Source organism: Molothrus ater, chromosome 9 (genome assembly GCF_012460135.2).
Source record: "Molothrus ater isolate BHLD 08-10-18 breed brown headed cowbird chromosome 9, BPBGC_Mater_1.1, whole genome shotgun sequence".
Lineage (NCBI taxonomy): Eukaryota > Metazoa > Chordata > Aves > Passeriformes > Icteridae > Molothrus > Molothrus ater.
This window is the reverse complement of record NC_050486.2, coordinates 10,580,455-10,596,136: the sequence shown is the minus strand read 5'-3', so window position 1 is coordinate 10,596,136 and position 15,682 is coordinate 10,580,455. Positions and strand designations below refer to the sequence as shown.

The 15,682-nt window shown below is 38.9% G+C and overlaps 1 protein-coding gene across 9 annotated transcripts in view; it reads left to right on the top strand.

Moving 5' to 3' along the window:
- NTNG1 (netrin G1) overlaps positions 1-15,215 on the top strand; it is a 149,063-nt gene extending 133,848 nt beyond the window's left edge. For all 9 annotated transcript variants that reach the window (XM_036387400.2, XM_036387396.2, XM_036387395.2 and 6 more), the window contains one exon: positions 13,993-15,215. In XM_036387400.2, the coding sequence (XP_036243293.1) occupies positions 13,993-14,246 (254 nt within the window). In that variant the 3' untranslated portion in view covers positions 14,247-15,215. The remainder of the gene's footprint in view (positions 1-13,992) is intronic.
- Positions 15,216-15,682: the final 467 nt, after the last annotated feature.

Sequence of the window (15,682 nt, the reverse complement as noted above, 5' to 3'; positions counted from 1 at the left end):
GGGATTCATAGCCCATACAAAAGGACCATGATGTTCAGTAAAATATTAACAGCATTGCTCTTTCAATTTCTCCCAACACTACACAATTTTGAGATATGGTTTTGGTGATTATGGCATGTTCTTCTCTAATGTTGGACTACAGTCAATGATAAATTCATTTAAAACGACTTCTGGTAGAATCCAACCTCCTTATAATTACCTTAGCTTCTAAAGAGAATAATTAAATTGTTAATAAAATTGTTACCTGTAATCATCAGGTGAGAAGTGACAGTGCTGGAAGTTTAAAGATGTTACAGAGGAGAGGGAAGAGTTTGATCATAATTCAGTTGTTGGCAATTAATTTCTATAGAAGACTACTTGTATCTGAAATCAACTTGAAATAATTATATTAAAGGGATTGTATTCATTAATACCACTGATGTCAACAGGTAGCTGAAGTCCAGGATGATTTAAGTGTAATACCCAAAATTATGTTGCATTTTTATAACTACATCTTGGACAGGTACTTCTTGATATGCTTTTTTCTTCTTGCCAATGACTTGTCTGTCTTTTTGTTCAGATGGACATGGAAAGCCATGGAAAGCTGTTAGATACTACAATAGTAAGCTCTACAGAAGTACAAATCTGACATTAGAAAACCTGATTACTTTAGGATTACATTGATTTAGCATGTTTAAATTCAGAGCAGAAATACACCTTAACATTAGGCGTGCCCCTGTACCTAAAGTAACTCTGAAATCTATCAAACATGCGAGCATTTTAAAATTTAAACTTACAGGTGGACAAAAGTAACAACTGCACTGATGCCATTGGCTGAATCTAGAGCCAGTATTTTGATTTGCACTGTAGATCAATTTACCCACTTTATTCCCTTTCTAGAGACTGAGTGGAATAGTTTTCCAAATCTTTCACACTTTTTAGACATTGATCTGTATTTTCCAGATTTACAGATCTCTCTGTGGATAACCCAAAACATTGTTCCAGCTCATGGAACCAGCATCCAACTAGCCTCTGTTCTTAATCTCTTTCCTGCTTAAATTTGAAACCTTTTCCAATAGACCCAAGGATCTATTCTTGCCCTTCAAAACTTCTAGGTTATAAGGAGTTCAGCCATAATCTCTTTGGAGGAGGAATTCTCCCTTTAACAGGTGTTTAGGTGAGCCTTAAGAAGCAGCACCAAGCAGCTACAGATCAGGGGCACACAGGGGCTAAAATAAAGAGCTACCAGGTTTGTTCCCACATGCACTACCCAGTCCCCAGATACACTGACAAGTGCAGGAGGAACAAACTCCACTGTCCTCAGTACGGAATAGCAGTCCATGGGAGACAGTTCAGTAGGGTGTTCTGTTCATGAGAGGCTGCACCGCTGAGCTCTGAATGGCACACATACTTTAAATGGGAATTCAACTTGCTTTTTAAGCCAAAGGATCCTTGAAATAGGACTCTTACCTTGAAGAATTTAGAATTTCATTTCCAAGGAGTGTGAACAGGTTTCATCACATGCAGCTGTTCATTTAAAGAGCTGAAGCTGCATTTTGATCATGAGGCAATAAGCAGTGACTAGCATCTAAGGCAGACAAGTTACACTCACAAAATTCAAAAACCTAACTTACTTCCTACTGATTTCAGGAACAGGAGAATCCCACAATGAGTTTTAAACTGGGACTTGCTAGTGCAAGGAAATTCATCTTGAGGGCAAGCGTAGCATCCTTAAATCAGCTCCATTATGTTGACATTATGCAGCAAAGCACAAATCTCTGCAAGGAGGCTTCTACTCTCAGAAAGAGCATCCTATTCCATCCTATCCTATCTTAGAGACAGATTACAACAGCATACTGCAACATACTGCAACACAAACATCTCAAAAATTGAGCTGGATGCTTTGAAATGCTTCCAATTACGTTTGCATATGTGCCCTTTGGTACACAACTGGGGAGAAATATGAAAGGTGGCATGTACACTGCATGACTTCTGCAAAGGTATGAAAATTTGGGTCAAGATTTACACTACCTGTCAAAATAAAGCCATATCCTGCAATAATTTTCCTGCAATGACCTGAGAGCTTTGCTAGTTCATGCTAAACCATTACTGATTTAAAACCAAGTGCAAACCCACTTTGAGAAGTGTACTCCAGTTATATCTTTTATTCAGTGGCAACATGACAACTTAGTGATGATGCTGCAGCCCACGCTGCACTGCACCATTAGAAGGACCCTGAGTGTTTTGCAAATACAAAACATTGAGGCAGCTAAGATGTGTTGAGCACCTCCCTCACCTACTCCTACCCGCCCTGGCTTTAGCCCAAACCCCTCTCCAGAACTGTTCCCGTTCCAGCTACTTCCCTTCAGCATTCCTCCTGCTGTTTTAGCTAAACAGCTACTCAATCTGTAGCTTCTGGCAGTCTCCAGAAAACCAGCATCCCTCTCGGATCTGCCATGTTACCACTTCAGAAATGCTGTCTCACAGCAGAAAACCTTTGCCTTTCACACTCCTGTCATACCCTCACTACACTCTGGGGCTGTGTTTGAAACTTGAGCAGGCACTGTGCTGGCTGGCCCTGCTTGCCTTGTGGTTCCATGGAGCAGGAGGAGGCTCTGTTGCTGTTTGTCCCCAGGTTTGGTCCCTCACAAGGCTCCAGGCCTACAAAAATTCATCCTACCTGGAATGAGAGCCTTTCCTGGCCCTCCACTAGCACATGCAGCCAGCAGCACAGGCGTGTTGCAAATCCCCTCTTGCCATAGGAGTCAATGTCACGGAATACAGAGTTCTCAGAGAGCTGGGATCTTATCAGCCAGATTTCCATTGCCACCAGCCAAGGCTGCTGGAAGAGAAGGACAAACATGATAGGAGCTGTGAGATCTCATATGTAATGTAGAGGGTTCTCTAGGGCAGATGACAGGACTGGACCCAATGAGATAAACTTGCCAGGAAATACAGATTAGTCATCATCCCAGGTCCGTTGTGCCGAAATTTGTCTCCTTTTTCACTGAGAGGTTTAAAAGAAATAGAGTCAGACATGATGTTTTGAGAGTGCATTCTAAAAGTACATTTTCATAGAAATTGAGTGGGTTTTGTGTGACCCTTCCTTTTCCAAGCCAGAGGTTTGTGACATTGCTGTACACACAGCCTCTCGGGAGCAGGAGAAAATGACCGAGGGCTTGGTTTCTCAGCCTTAAGTGCAGGTGGAAGTCTTTTTAAGTAACACAACTACTTCTTCCCATCATTAGATTTAAAGCTATTGATCCAATAAATCTTTAGAAATATCTAGCACATTATCTACAGTAATTTATTAGATAACAATTAAAGGAGATATCCTTGGTATTTTTCAACTCTGGCATGACTTGACAAATTAAAATTGGAGAAAATAATTTTAAACAAAATAAGTAAAGTACTTTGAAGTGAAATCACACTTGGCAATTATCTATTCCTCAAGGATCCCAGGTTATTTCAGTCTTCATTAATAATTAAATTTTAACACCTTTGTGCATCACAATTGATAAACAGAAATATAAGTACATTAATCAGAATGCCAAACGTAATGCTAGAACCATATAAAGCTCACAGGGAAACAGCTTTTACTCATGAGAATATAACTCTGGTCTTTTTAATATCCTGAATTATCTTAACAGTTTGTCATAGTATGCAATATCAACATCCATGGTTAGAGGCATTATCTTTAGTTTGTATGCTGATAGAAAGAACTTTTCAGATATTATCCCAAACAAACCATGCTATGTACCCTCTAAGAAAGGTCTGTGTTTATTCAGATCTTTTTCTACATTATAGCAAAACTTTAAAGTTGATTAAAAAATATTAATATAAATTCTGTTACTCTTGAAACAACTTATTAGTGGTAGCCTGCATATCAATATTGTGAAAAATCTGTAGGTTGCCTGTATGCCTGCTTCCGCTCTATTGGTTGGTGTGTAATAATGAACATCTTTCAGACATTTTTGTTGAACTGTGTGGTAAGTCAGTTTTTTTTAACGTTTTCAGGTAAAAAAACACTGGCTAAGACTGTGACATTGGTTACACTTGGTAAAACAGAAAAACTGGTGTGCCTGAGAAGATTGTGTTGGAAAGAGAGGAGCTGTTATCTGGGGTTTCCCATCTAATGGTTGCTCTGTCATGAAGATAAATGCACAATGATAACCCCAAGCAAGTCTGTGTGCAGCAATAAATATTGTTGATGAAAACTAGCATGAAGCAACTAATAGCTTTAATTATTTGATACATTAATTTATTCATTCTTATTTTTGCAGAGTGCTACATGCCAGCTGTTTGAATCATCTTATTGGTATTCTGATGAAAAGAGTGGAAAAGTAAAGCATTGCACCAATTAAAATCCCTCTCACAAGAGAGCATGTTATCATCTGGTATATCTCAGACAGGAATTAGGACATAAAAATCTGCTTGTTGAATTCATTTTTTAATTTTGATGTCATACAAAAATAGACAATAACAGGTAATATTTGTATTGGTCAGATGAAGCAGAGTGGATAAAAGATTTGCATATCTTTAGTGTGTACCTTATGTATGAATATGAAGCAGCTGAAGTTCTGATAGGTGAGATTAGAAGGAGATACAATACACAACATTGGTATTTGAGATTGCATAAAATGATTAAATACTCTGACAATCACATATGACAATTGGACAAGATTGCATAGTCCTTTTTTAAACTGCATAGTTTAGAAACCTTTTTAAAGCTGACTGTCAGCAAACTCCCCTGGAAACAATAATCAACTCTGCTGTTTCATTTATCTAATCAGCAGTGCAATGTAATAAATAGAGTAGGAATTCACAGGGCCTGCATCATTCCCTCCTTTTGTTTGCACAGGCAACTCATTGGACTTCCCTTGGCATCAACTTCCCCATTGTTCACTAGCAATAAGAAGTTTTACTCTGAATAGCTTTGACACCTATAGGGAAGTGTTTTTATCCCCATTCTAAAGCTGGCTCAGCAAAAGCACTCTGCAGCATTTCATTGACACTCAAAACAATAAATCAAAGTAGATTCATTCAGAAAGATCTCCTGATTCACAGCATTGTTACTTGAACAAAAAACCCCATCCCTCACTTCGTACATGTTGTAGGAATTATGCAAATCTTTTACCTTTGTCTTTGCATTGTAACCAATGTTCACATAAATTCAGAATGTTCATCTCCTCAGAGATTCTACACCATTAACTTGGCACACTGTTGTTTTTGTATCCTGTAGGAGACCACTGTCCTGATCTCTTAAACCTTTCTTTTGGCAAATGCACACAGAAGGAATATATAGTGACATGTAGATACAAAGTTGGCTTTACCTTTCCTTGTGGTCTACTGCCTGTAAAAGAGCTGATCAGTCACACTTCCATTTAATTTCATACCCTTCCCACTTTAATACCCTTGATAATTACTACAGTGCAGTTAAAGATTGTTAGTGCTTCCATTACAAATGCCGGTTTTATGTAGTTTAAAAGTTGATCATAACATATGTTTCCAGTAGGTTTTTTTCCTATTGTTCAAAAGCTCCCATGCAATTGGCTTTCAGACAAATGAAAGCCAAATGTGAGAAGAAAGTTTGCAACTTTCAAATTATTTTAGATTACAAATAGCTTTAGGATAGCAGTAATTATTAACAGAAGCTACCAACAACACAATATGTGACTCTCTTTTACCCCTTCCCTAAAAAAATTTAGGAAAATACTTAGTAAAATTATTCTAATCCCCTAGATCATTGGGGAAGTATTTTCAGTTGTGATTATCTTGCCTTTGGTTTTGCTGCCAAATACAGTAACAAGTGTTTGGGGCTATTTAATGGATTTTCAAAGCCTTCAGTGTAGTGTTCACTGGGAAGAATAGCCAAAAGAGAAACTATTTTCTCTGCAAAGACAAATTCTTTGCATTCTTTTTTGCCCATAACATTATTCCAAATCAAACACCTTAGCAGCCAAGGAAGCAGGAACACTCAGCCTTTTATATAATTCATAATCATGTATTTGAATTGCTGACCTTTGCAAGATCCTGCTTTGGTTTGTTTTCCAGATTTTCTCCTATGGTTTTGTGCTCTGTAAAAGCAATACTTGTTGCAGGTCTGTTTCATAATTCTTGGGAAAATCAAGTTCCAAGAAAATCCTGTTGTCGCACATGAAGCAGAAAATGCTGCTGTGCAGGCAAGGTCACCCTGCCAGCCCTTTGGATAGGACTGAAGTGGCCGTAGATGTCTCAGGAGCAGTGGCAGCTGGGCACTCCCAAATGAGCCAGGAGCAGGACAGGAGGGGTGAGGGACAGCAGGACAGGAGGGGTGAGGGACAGCAGGACAGGAGGGGTGAGGGACAGCAGGACAGGAGTTTCCCTGCACACAGTCCCCCAGGCCAGGCCAGCAGAGCAGCTCCAGTGGCAGCCACAGGGTCAGGCACAGCCTGCAGAGCTCAGCAGGAGCAGGGAAGCTGTGCCTCAAATGGGAATCTGCAGCAGGCAGAGGTTGCCAGCAGAGCAGGGCCCAGGAGCCCCTGGCAGCACTGCTCCCCCCCCAGTTACAGCCCCCAGAGCCCCTGGCAGCACTGCTCCCCAGTTACAGCCCCCAGAGCCCCTGGCAGCACTGCTCCCCCCCCAGTTACAGCCCCCAGAGCCCCTGGCAGCACTGCTCCCCAGTTACAGCCCCCAGAGCCCCTGGCAGCACTGCTCCCCCCCCAGCTACAGCCCCCAGAGCCCCTGGACACACCTGCCAGCTCCGTGTACCTGTCTGCAGTGACTTCTGGAAAGCTAATGGCAGTAGCTGCTTGTATTTAGGGACCCAAATCCCATCCCCCAATTCATAGGGCCCTTTGATGACTTCATCTTTTGCATCTGAGCACTTGTTGTGCTTAACCAGTTTTACTGATAGTGGTTACATCTAAACCCTGCCCTTGCTGTTGGCAATAAAATAAAAAAAAAAAACCAACAACAACTCTGGAGTTATAACTGCTTCTTTTCCTAGTTAAGGGAAGAGAAGACAGGTCATATAAGAATGTTCATTTTTCTCCAGGCAAAGAGGAATAATGGCACTGCAGCTTACAGCTTTGTAAGTGAAATATGAATGATAGGGGCATGTAGTCCCTTCTGAGCAACTAAAGCTGATATGTAGTTTATTGCTCTCTTGAGATTACCCTAAAGTATGATCAGGGTCATACCAATTCAGTGGTTCTCCTCTATAAGCAAAGCAATAAAAAGAATAGGGAAATTTTTCTTCCCCCCACTTTGGGAATCATCCTCTTTTGTACAAGTATGAAATTGGAACCATAAAAATCGGAAAACTGAAAGGTTAAATCATTCATTTCTTGAAACCATCGAAGATTGAAAGGTATTAGTTCAACTATAATTCTTAGATAAATAAATCTGGATTTGTTTTATCCATCTTAATACACAATCGTGTAGTTTTACCAAAGCTACTATGGCTATCGTGTATGAGTATCAATTCCAAAATTCAGTTTTTCCTCGTGTCCTTTTGACAGGTTAGATGTATTTCTTCTCATTATTCTTTATTAATTAAACCCAAGGATTTTAGATTAAGAATAGAGATGAAAAATGAGAAAGCACAGACACAACCTGTGAAAAACAGTAACTTTCTACCTCAGCTATCCTCATACCATGGTTAAAAACTCCCACATATTCTGTACAGGATTTTGCACTTTCAGTGGTGAGAGATAATCAACTAAGCTTACCCATGTGGATGCTAGGATAAATTACTGCCTATCTGTAGGAGAGAGGAATCACCATCCATTCTCTGGCTGTGTGCTGGGCAGACCTCTGAGTAATAGCTACATCATCTTGTAGAAACTCTGAAGACTTCGCCTGCAATTTGATTAGAACTGGCTTGGCTTTGAACTGCCTGTTGTGCAGAAAAAACAGAAATTATATGTAGGCAAACAATCCAAAAATTCTACTGGAAATTTGCAGTGAAGACAGTATCTCCATTACTCCCCTATTCATTTAATCTCTGATAACTTAATAAAAGTGATTTGATAAAAAATCAAGTGTCATTTCAATTGTGCTTCTAACAGGCATTTCTAAGACAAGTCAAGATGGAGATGTCTGCCTTTAGAAACTACTCTTACTTGGTCAATGTTTATTTCCTTGTATTGCTGGCAGTATAATTAATCACAACATTGTTTCAACTTTGCACCAGAGATCTTTGTATTAATGTTTGTCATTTTGTGACCATAATTTTGACACAGTAAGATATGCTTTAGGCTTGTACTTGTCTGCAGTGATTTATTTTGTCTTAGCTTAAGAATGTGCTTTGGTAGATAAGTGCAAACCAGTTTTATTTTCATGCTATCAAAGCATCTGCCTTGTCTTGATAGTATCCTAAGATAGTTTTACTACTACAGCAAATGTTGAATTAGTATCACTTCCAAACAAATTATTATGAATATCTCATTTATAAGAACAGTAGCTGTTTTTCATATCAGGTATGTTTGTGGATTCAAAGCATTGAAGAAGTCTGATCAACACTGACACATATTCACAGTAGTAAAACATTTTAAAGCCATTTGGCAGTAATGTAAACAGTAACAATAAATTAAATTCTAAACATTAGAATAAAATAAGTAAAATGAGTACTTCTAATTGGAAGGCAGGCAGGGGAAGAAATCTCAGTGACAAAGCCTTCAACTCAGTTATTACTCACTGGTTATTCAAAGGAGTAAGATACTTAAGCTATAAAAACCTGAAGTATTGTCATCTGCTGTGCAACACAAACTGTAACAGCAGCAGCTGTAACCTTTCAGGAGAAGCCTGACTACTGTTTTCCCCATGCCCTTATATCCTCTTACCTGACATCTGTGCTACATGGGTCAGATCTCATGAGTCAGTGGAATTCCATGTACAGATCTTCAACACACAGCAATTATATACTGTATTATCTTATCATACACAATTATATATTGTATTTTCAGGATTTTTTCCCAAATACTGAAGGTATTCATTGCTGACCGTGGCAATTTGAAATATTTTGATTGCAGTAACTTATGTTCCACTGGAACATGCAACTGGGTACACCTGGAAAGAATTTCACACCTTTGCATTCGAATGAGACTAAGTCTTTTGCATTCCCCAATTCCATTTCTGCCTATTTGACAAACTGGGGGGGAAATGTTGCTAATACTGTCACAACCACAGAGGTTTTCTAACTATATATGTATGTGCAGATGCTCACATTCTTATTAGGCATACACACAAGCTTCATTCACTGCAATTTCTTTTATATTTTGAGATTGTTTTTACCATTTATTGATTAAATGATCACAGATTTAGAGAATAATGCATGTTAGTTACAGGCTCCTCATAGTATTCACAGGAACTAATTCTGCATTTGACAAGAAATCGCTTGTGCTTGGCCTGGATTTACTGTACTTGTTTATGCAGTGAGATGAAGCCTCCCAATTTTTTCATGGCATTTCAATGTGCTGTTCAGTGTCTATATATAGACAGCCACTGCATATGTTGGAGCTACCTATAAGCATCATTACTGAAAACATGGGTTTCACTGTGCTGGGTTTTTACTCACTTATGCACAGATAGAATATTCTGTTAGCATGTGTACTGAAATCTTCCTCATTCATGAGTTCAAGTAATATTCTTTACTAAATAGGAAGCATCAAGGCAACAAATGCATTAGAGAAAAAAACAGCCAAGAATAATTTCTTCAGCCATTAGACCTGCATGCTCTCAAAGTTATGAACAATGGATGGAATCCAAGGTCAAAATTCAGTGGTGCCAGTAACAAAAACCACTGACAAATAGTATGGAAAAGTCACTGCAGCAGAAGTCAGGGCAAAGCTTGCATCAGTGCTTTAGAAAAGACAAATATGTTGTGTAATATATTCAGAGCTGTCAACCCAGCAACCTGTCCAGGGACTGTGATACTCATGATCTGGGAGACAAAAAAAGGAGGAAAGTGAAGGGATGGTTTTAAAAAGAGAGAGAGGGAGAGAGAAGTCTGTAACAAATGATGTGACAAAAAGTGCACACTGAAGGAAAATAGTGATAGAAGCGATTGCAGGAAACATTGTTTGAAATTTAAGTCTTAAGAATTCAAGAAAGGAAGCAAGGACCTCTCATAAAAATTTTTCTTTCTGTGACTTTGTCATTAATGATCTTTATGTTGTTCCCACAAAGAAAATTTCATCATAAATCCAGATTTTGATGCGGAAAGAGAATACAATCTATCCCAGCTCAAAAAATGTGTCAATAGCCTATCCCACCTGAACAAGATGCTGCTGTACAAAAATTAAGGTAGCACAAAGAAAGGTAGAAATGTTATTTTCTTCCCTCTTGGATGGCCTTTGGGAAAGACAGGAGTGTAGAAGAAATTGTATTTAAGCTCTGTAGCATCTTGTTGTTCTGTCTGGGCAGGAGACAGAACCTGAGGCCCTGGGCATGTGCTCAGCAGCTGCCCAGACACAGCAACAGAAGGTCCGTAAGCCAAGAGCACAAGGCTGTGCCTGAGGTGCCCCTCCAGACTAAAGAGAGCAATCCCTGCATTTCTTCTTCTCTGTCTCTGTTGTTGCCTCAGAACTAAAATCAGCCAGAGCTGTCTAACTCTTTTCTTTCAAGAAGCTGCAAAGATATTAAAGTTGAGTTTTGGAGAGACTCGGGAATTTTCATGTATTATTGAGACTTGAACATTTAAGAGGAAAGTAGTAATTTGTCAAACAGCTGTGTTACCCACAATATTTCATTTAATACCCAATATAAATTCTGTGAAACACTAGCACATTTATGGCAGGCTAAGACTATCCTTGAGCCAGCTCAAAGATGGGTATTTTCCCCTTGTTTTCCTTTTTTGTTCTATTCCCAAATTCATTAACATTGCAATTAAAGATCAAGAATAGTTTGTGACATATGGCAAGGCATGTTGTGCCTTCTTTTCTGTCTTCTTTGTGAAGTGTTTTAAGGATCCTATAACTGAACCATAGTTAGATTGCAAATTGATGAATTATGAGAATAATTTTTAAACAATTTTCTTTAGTTTATTTTAAATATTTCACTTCATGCAGTAGCACAGATCTGGAGACTGTGCTCAGAAACATCCCTCAAAAAGGCCTGCAAAGCTCTCCAAAACAAATGAGATTCCTGTTTTGGTTTATAAGTGACCAGTTTAGTGTTCTGGCTTCTAAGTAAGGAGGATCTGCCAGCAAATCCACAGCTAGTTCAGCCCCACAGGTCTACCATGTGATGACTTCAGAATTAAGTCTTTTACTTGTGTCACTTCTCCATGTTTCATTCTTTGGTCAGAACTTGGTATCTGATGCCATTCAGATAATCATTAGTCAATACTAAAGTTTTGAAAGTAATCATGACCATACTTTCAGAAAGGTGAAAATGGTATTAGAGTGGGTCAGAATAAAATTAAAACAAAATTGGCAAAAAAAATGGCATTTCATAACATTTCCAGATTTTTTTTCATATAACTTCCAGCTCACAATTGCTATCTGCATGATACATATATGCATACATGTCTGTGTGCAAGAGAAAGAGAAGCACAAAATTAGGAAAGCTGTGACAATACAAGATCAACAATTCCAGAATTTTCAGCTATTTTGCTGAGAACAATAAAACCTACCTGCACTCCTGTGGGCAAACATTTAAAACATTCATATAAGAATAACGATGAAGCTTTTGATCCATCCCTTCTTTAAGCACATTTCAAAAACTTCCTAATGAGAATGAAATGGTCTGACTTCGAAATCAGCATCTATAACATTGTATCCAGAATTTTGTGTCAGGCAGAACAGCCAGCATGGAGCAAAATACCTTTTCAGCCCCTCATCTCCAGTCACTTATAACTACAGACCAGATCTGGGCTAAGGACCTCTTCAAATAACAGGCTGTAGTATGCAAAATAAATTTTAAAATAGGAAAGATATTTGTTTTATAATACATTTTTAAAAATATGGTTTACTTAATACTTGAGAAAACTTGGATAAATTATTCCAGGCAAAATGTGAAGTGAAACATCTCTGCTGTTTAACAAGTGGCATTTAATGAACTGTTGACTCCCACTGAGTTTGTCAAGGCAAACAAGGGTCTTTATTGATGGGGCAGATATTTCACAATTTTCACTGCTTGAACTGTAGGAAGCATCCCAGCAACGAGTAGTCCCGAACATGCAGCCCCAGTAGCTGTACCATCAGATAAAGTACTTTGAGTTTGCATATTGAGATGACTAAATCTATATAATCTAAATAATAAAGTCAACTTCAATGATACATAGCCTCAGTTCTAAGAGATATAATGCAAATATTGACTGTATTAAAATACAGTTAATTTTTTCTGCCTGTTACCATGGTATTTTTTGGGTTGTTAATCTCATCATATTTATTTGGTGGGGACTTAGTGTTTCTTACACATTTTTCCTAATGTATGAGTAGAACATTGAAATTCAGACACAGAATCATCAACAAAATGTGTCATTGTACCTTACTATTCAATTTTTTTCCATTGCAATTCAGAAACTGGACAACGGTATTAAATCCATAGCTCTTAGTAAAAACCCTTGACTGCTAAAGGAATCACTAAAAAATTAATTATTTACTGGTCCCTCTTAATTGCATCTACAAGTTTTCAACATATTGCATTATTTGGCCCACTTGGGTGCAGAACATCAGAAAGCAGCTATTTGAGAGATCTTCTAGGATGAGAAAATTATTTTTCTGAAAGCAAGCCAGGACACATAAGATTACCAGTGAGGTTAGTGGTGCACAAATTTGTACAGATTTATGTAGAACTACACCACTTAAGAACTTGGACTATTTCACTTGTAGTTCTCATGATATTTGGACTGCTTTTAAAAGTAATTAAATTAATATTTGCAAAACTGTACTTCTTTGTAGCAATAAACAGTAATGTTTAAGATTAAATTAACAATACTTTCTATATTATGAATTATTTAGAGTATTTTAGGCTAAGGTATACATAAATATCACATGATGTTGAGTCTGCTTCTTACCCAAATAATCTTTTCCCTAATTCTCCAAGTTAAAAATTTTACTGTTACTTTCTACCTAGATCATAGGTGCAAGTTCTTTACTAAAATTGCCTCGCTGTGGAAGGCAGGGCTGTAATCCAACACATATCATACTAGTGATATCATCTGAACTACAACACAGATTGACACATCTAATTAGTATGTTGCTCATACCTCCGCATTTTCACCCATGAAATATTTGAATTGATATTAAGCAATACAAAGTAAAGCTGTCAGCTTTTCAAATACTATAATATTATGCATGTCTAAAAGTTTTGCCTGTATTATTGTCTCTTAACTCCCTTGTCAAATCTGATTTCTGAAGTTATTATCAGGCTACAATATCTAAGATAGCTTTAAGATGCCATGTACCAAAGTAGCAAATCTAATTAGGATGAAATATTTGATCTATAATGGAAATAACATTATCTTTTATTTCCACATGTCTGTACCATATAATCCCCATCCAACAGCATGCTGAATTTCCTGCCTGTGCTTGCCTTATCTTTTTTGCACAATTTTTTCAGATCACTAATACATGCAGGTCTTGATTATAAAACCTTCCCTCTCATGCAGATCTTTTTACTTTAGCAAAGCCACATTGCATTTTTAACCACTGTTCGTGGTCTCCAAAAGCTCTAGATACATTGCCCCTTTCAAATAACACACACCGCCTACAGTTCCAGCTCAGTAATAACGATGCAGACGTTAGCACAAGGCACGTATTAAAATTCTTATTATTTCATTATTAAATGGTCCTTCATATAAAATTAATCAATACTTTAGTCAGTGGTGTTAAGTGAATTCGATGGTTTTCCAAGAACACAGCCTGTAGGGGAAAAAAAAAAGAATCCTAGTATTTGAAAAAGCAGAGTCCCTTATATGTCTCAGGAAGAGGAGGGAGGTGGAGCCTCGGTTCTAGTGAATTTCTGCTGAAAACAAACTTAACACTGGCTCTCTGTTCTGTCCCCCTTTCCCCTGCTGTCTTGCAGCGAACGTGTGCGACAATGAGCTCCTGCACTGCCAGAACGGCGGGACCTGCATCAACAACGTGCGGTGCCAGTGCCCGCCGGCCTACACGGGCATCCTGTGCGAGAAGCTGCGCTGCGAGCGGGAGCCGGGCGGCTGCGGCGGCCGCAGCTCGGCCCCGGGCCGGGCGGGAGCGGGGCCCGGCCCGCGGCTCCTCCTGCCGCTGCTGCTGCTGCTGGCGGCGCTGCTCGCGGCCCGCCCGCCCCGAGGCTGCTGAGGCCGCGCCTCGGGCCTCACACCCGGACTGTGCACGGCCCTGGGCCGCGGGAAACGGGACAGAACCCCGGCGTTCGCCACTGGAATCCCTAAAGGAAAACGCAGTCAAAATAACCACACAAACTAGGAAGGCCGAACTGAACTAAGCCATATCACTCAGTCACGGACAGGGCTGCGAGCGGACACTGCTCCCCTCTGACTCGAGACTCGCTGGCAGCCGCTGTTCTGTCAGATCGATCGGCTGCGGGACTGACATGGCTTTGACAGCCCAGAACTCCAACAACATCCGCTACTCCTCTCTGGTGCGCTCCTGTACCTCCGCCCGGTGTGTGGACTGACCGAACCAAGGCATTCTTTGCTGTCAGTGCATTGTGGGTATAAGGAAATCTGTAAAAGCTGCCATATTGGCCTGCTTCAGTCCCCAAATCCTTTCCAACCTGTGCTTTAGTGAACGTTGCTCTGTAACCCTTGTTGGTTGAAAGATTTCTTTGTCTGATGTTAGTGATGCACATGTGTAACAGCCCCCTCAATACAACTCGAGCCAGTCATATCCTTGTATACCTTAGCAGCACTGCATCAGTAAGATGCTGTGTTCACCTACCGTACAAGAGTGGCTATAGGACAAAAAGTGTATTTATCCTTTTGTATTCAAATGAAGTTATTTTTCTTGAAATAATGTACAATGTAGATTTTTTGTATTATTGCCTATTTGTGTTACCAGACAATTTATTAATGTATTTAATTCTAATCAGGTAAGAGAAAACTATTACTTTTTATTTAGTCCTTTTCTTTTTCCTTTCATTTAATTGTGCAGAGATTTCTCTGTATGGGCAACGTGCTGGCATCAAAGAATATCAGTTTACATATATAACAAGTGTAATAAGATTCCACCAAAGGACATTATAAATGTTTTCTTGTTGCTTTAACACTGGAAGATTTCAAAGAATAAAAATTCCTGCATAAACAGTTCCAGGATGACTTACTGCTCTTTCTTAAGGCCTTTTTAGAAAGCAAACAAACAAAAAAAAGTTTATGGTTTTACCATTCAGTATCTGGAGGAAACCCAGATTTAAAAGTGGAAATTACATCACAGCGATCTAATCTCGCTTTAATTTTACTGCTGTTACTTTGTGAACTTAAAATGTTAAGGGCATCATTTGCTCGAGGAAGATTTCATCAAATCTGAACCTTGAACAAGCTCTGCAAAGTTCACATCTTTGTTCTCTCAATTAATCACATACATTAAATTCCAAAACTAAATTCTAATATCACAGAAGCTGGTCTTTAATTCATACCTTTTTTGTGGACTCTAGCAATAAGCAGATAGATCTACAGCTTACATTATTTCTCCAAAAGCTTCATTAAAAAGATATGTTTATATATGTACTATTCTGCTTAAGAAACTGCAAAAACAGCAGCAATCACAAAAAAGCACCA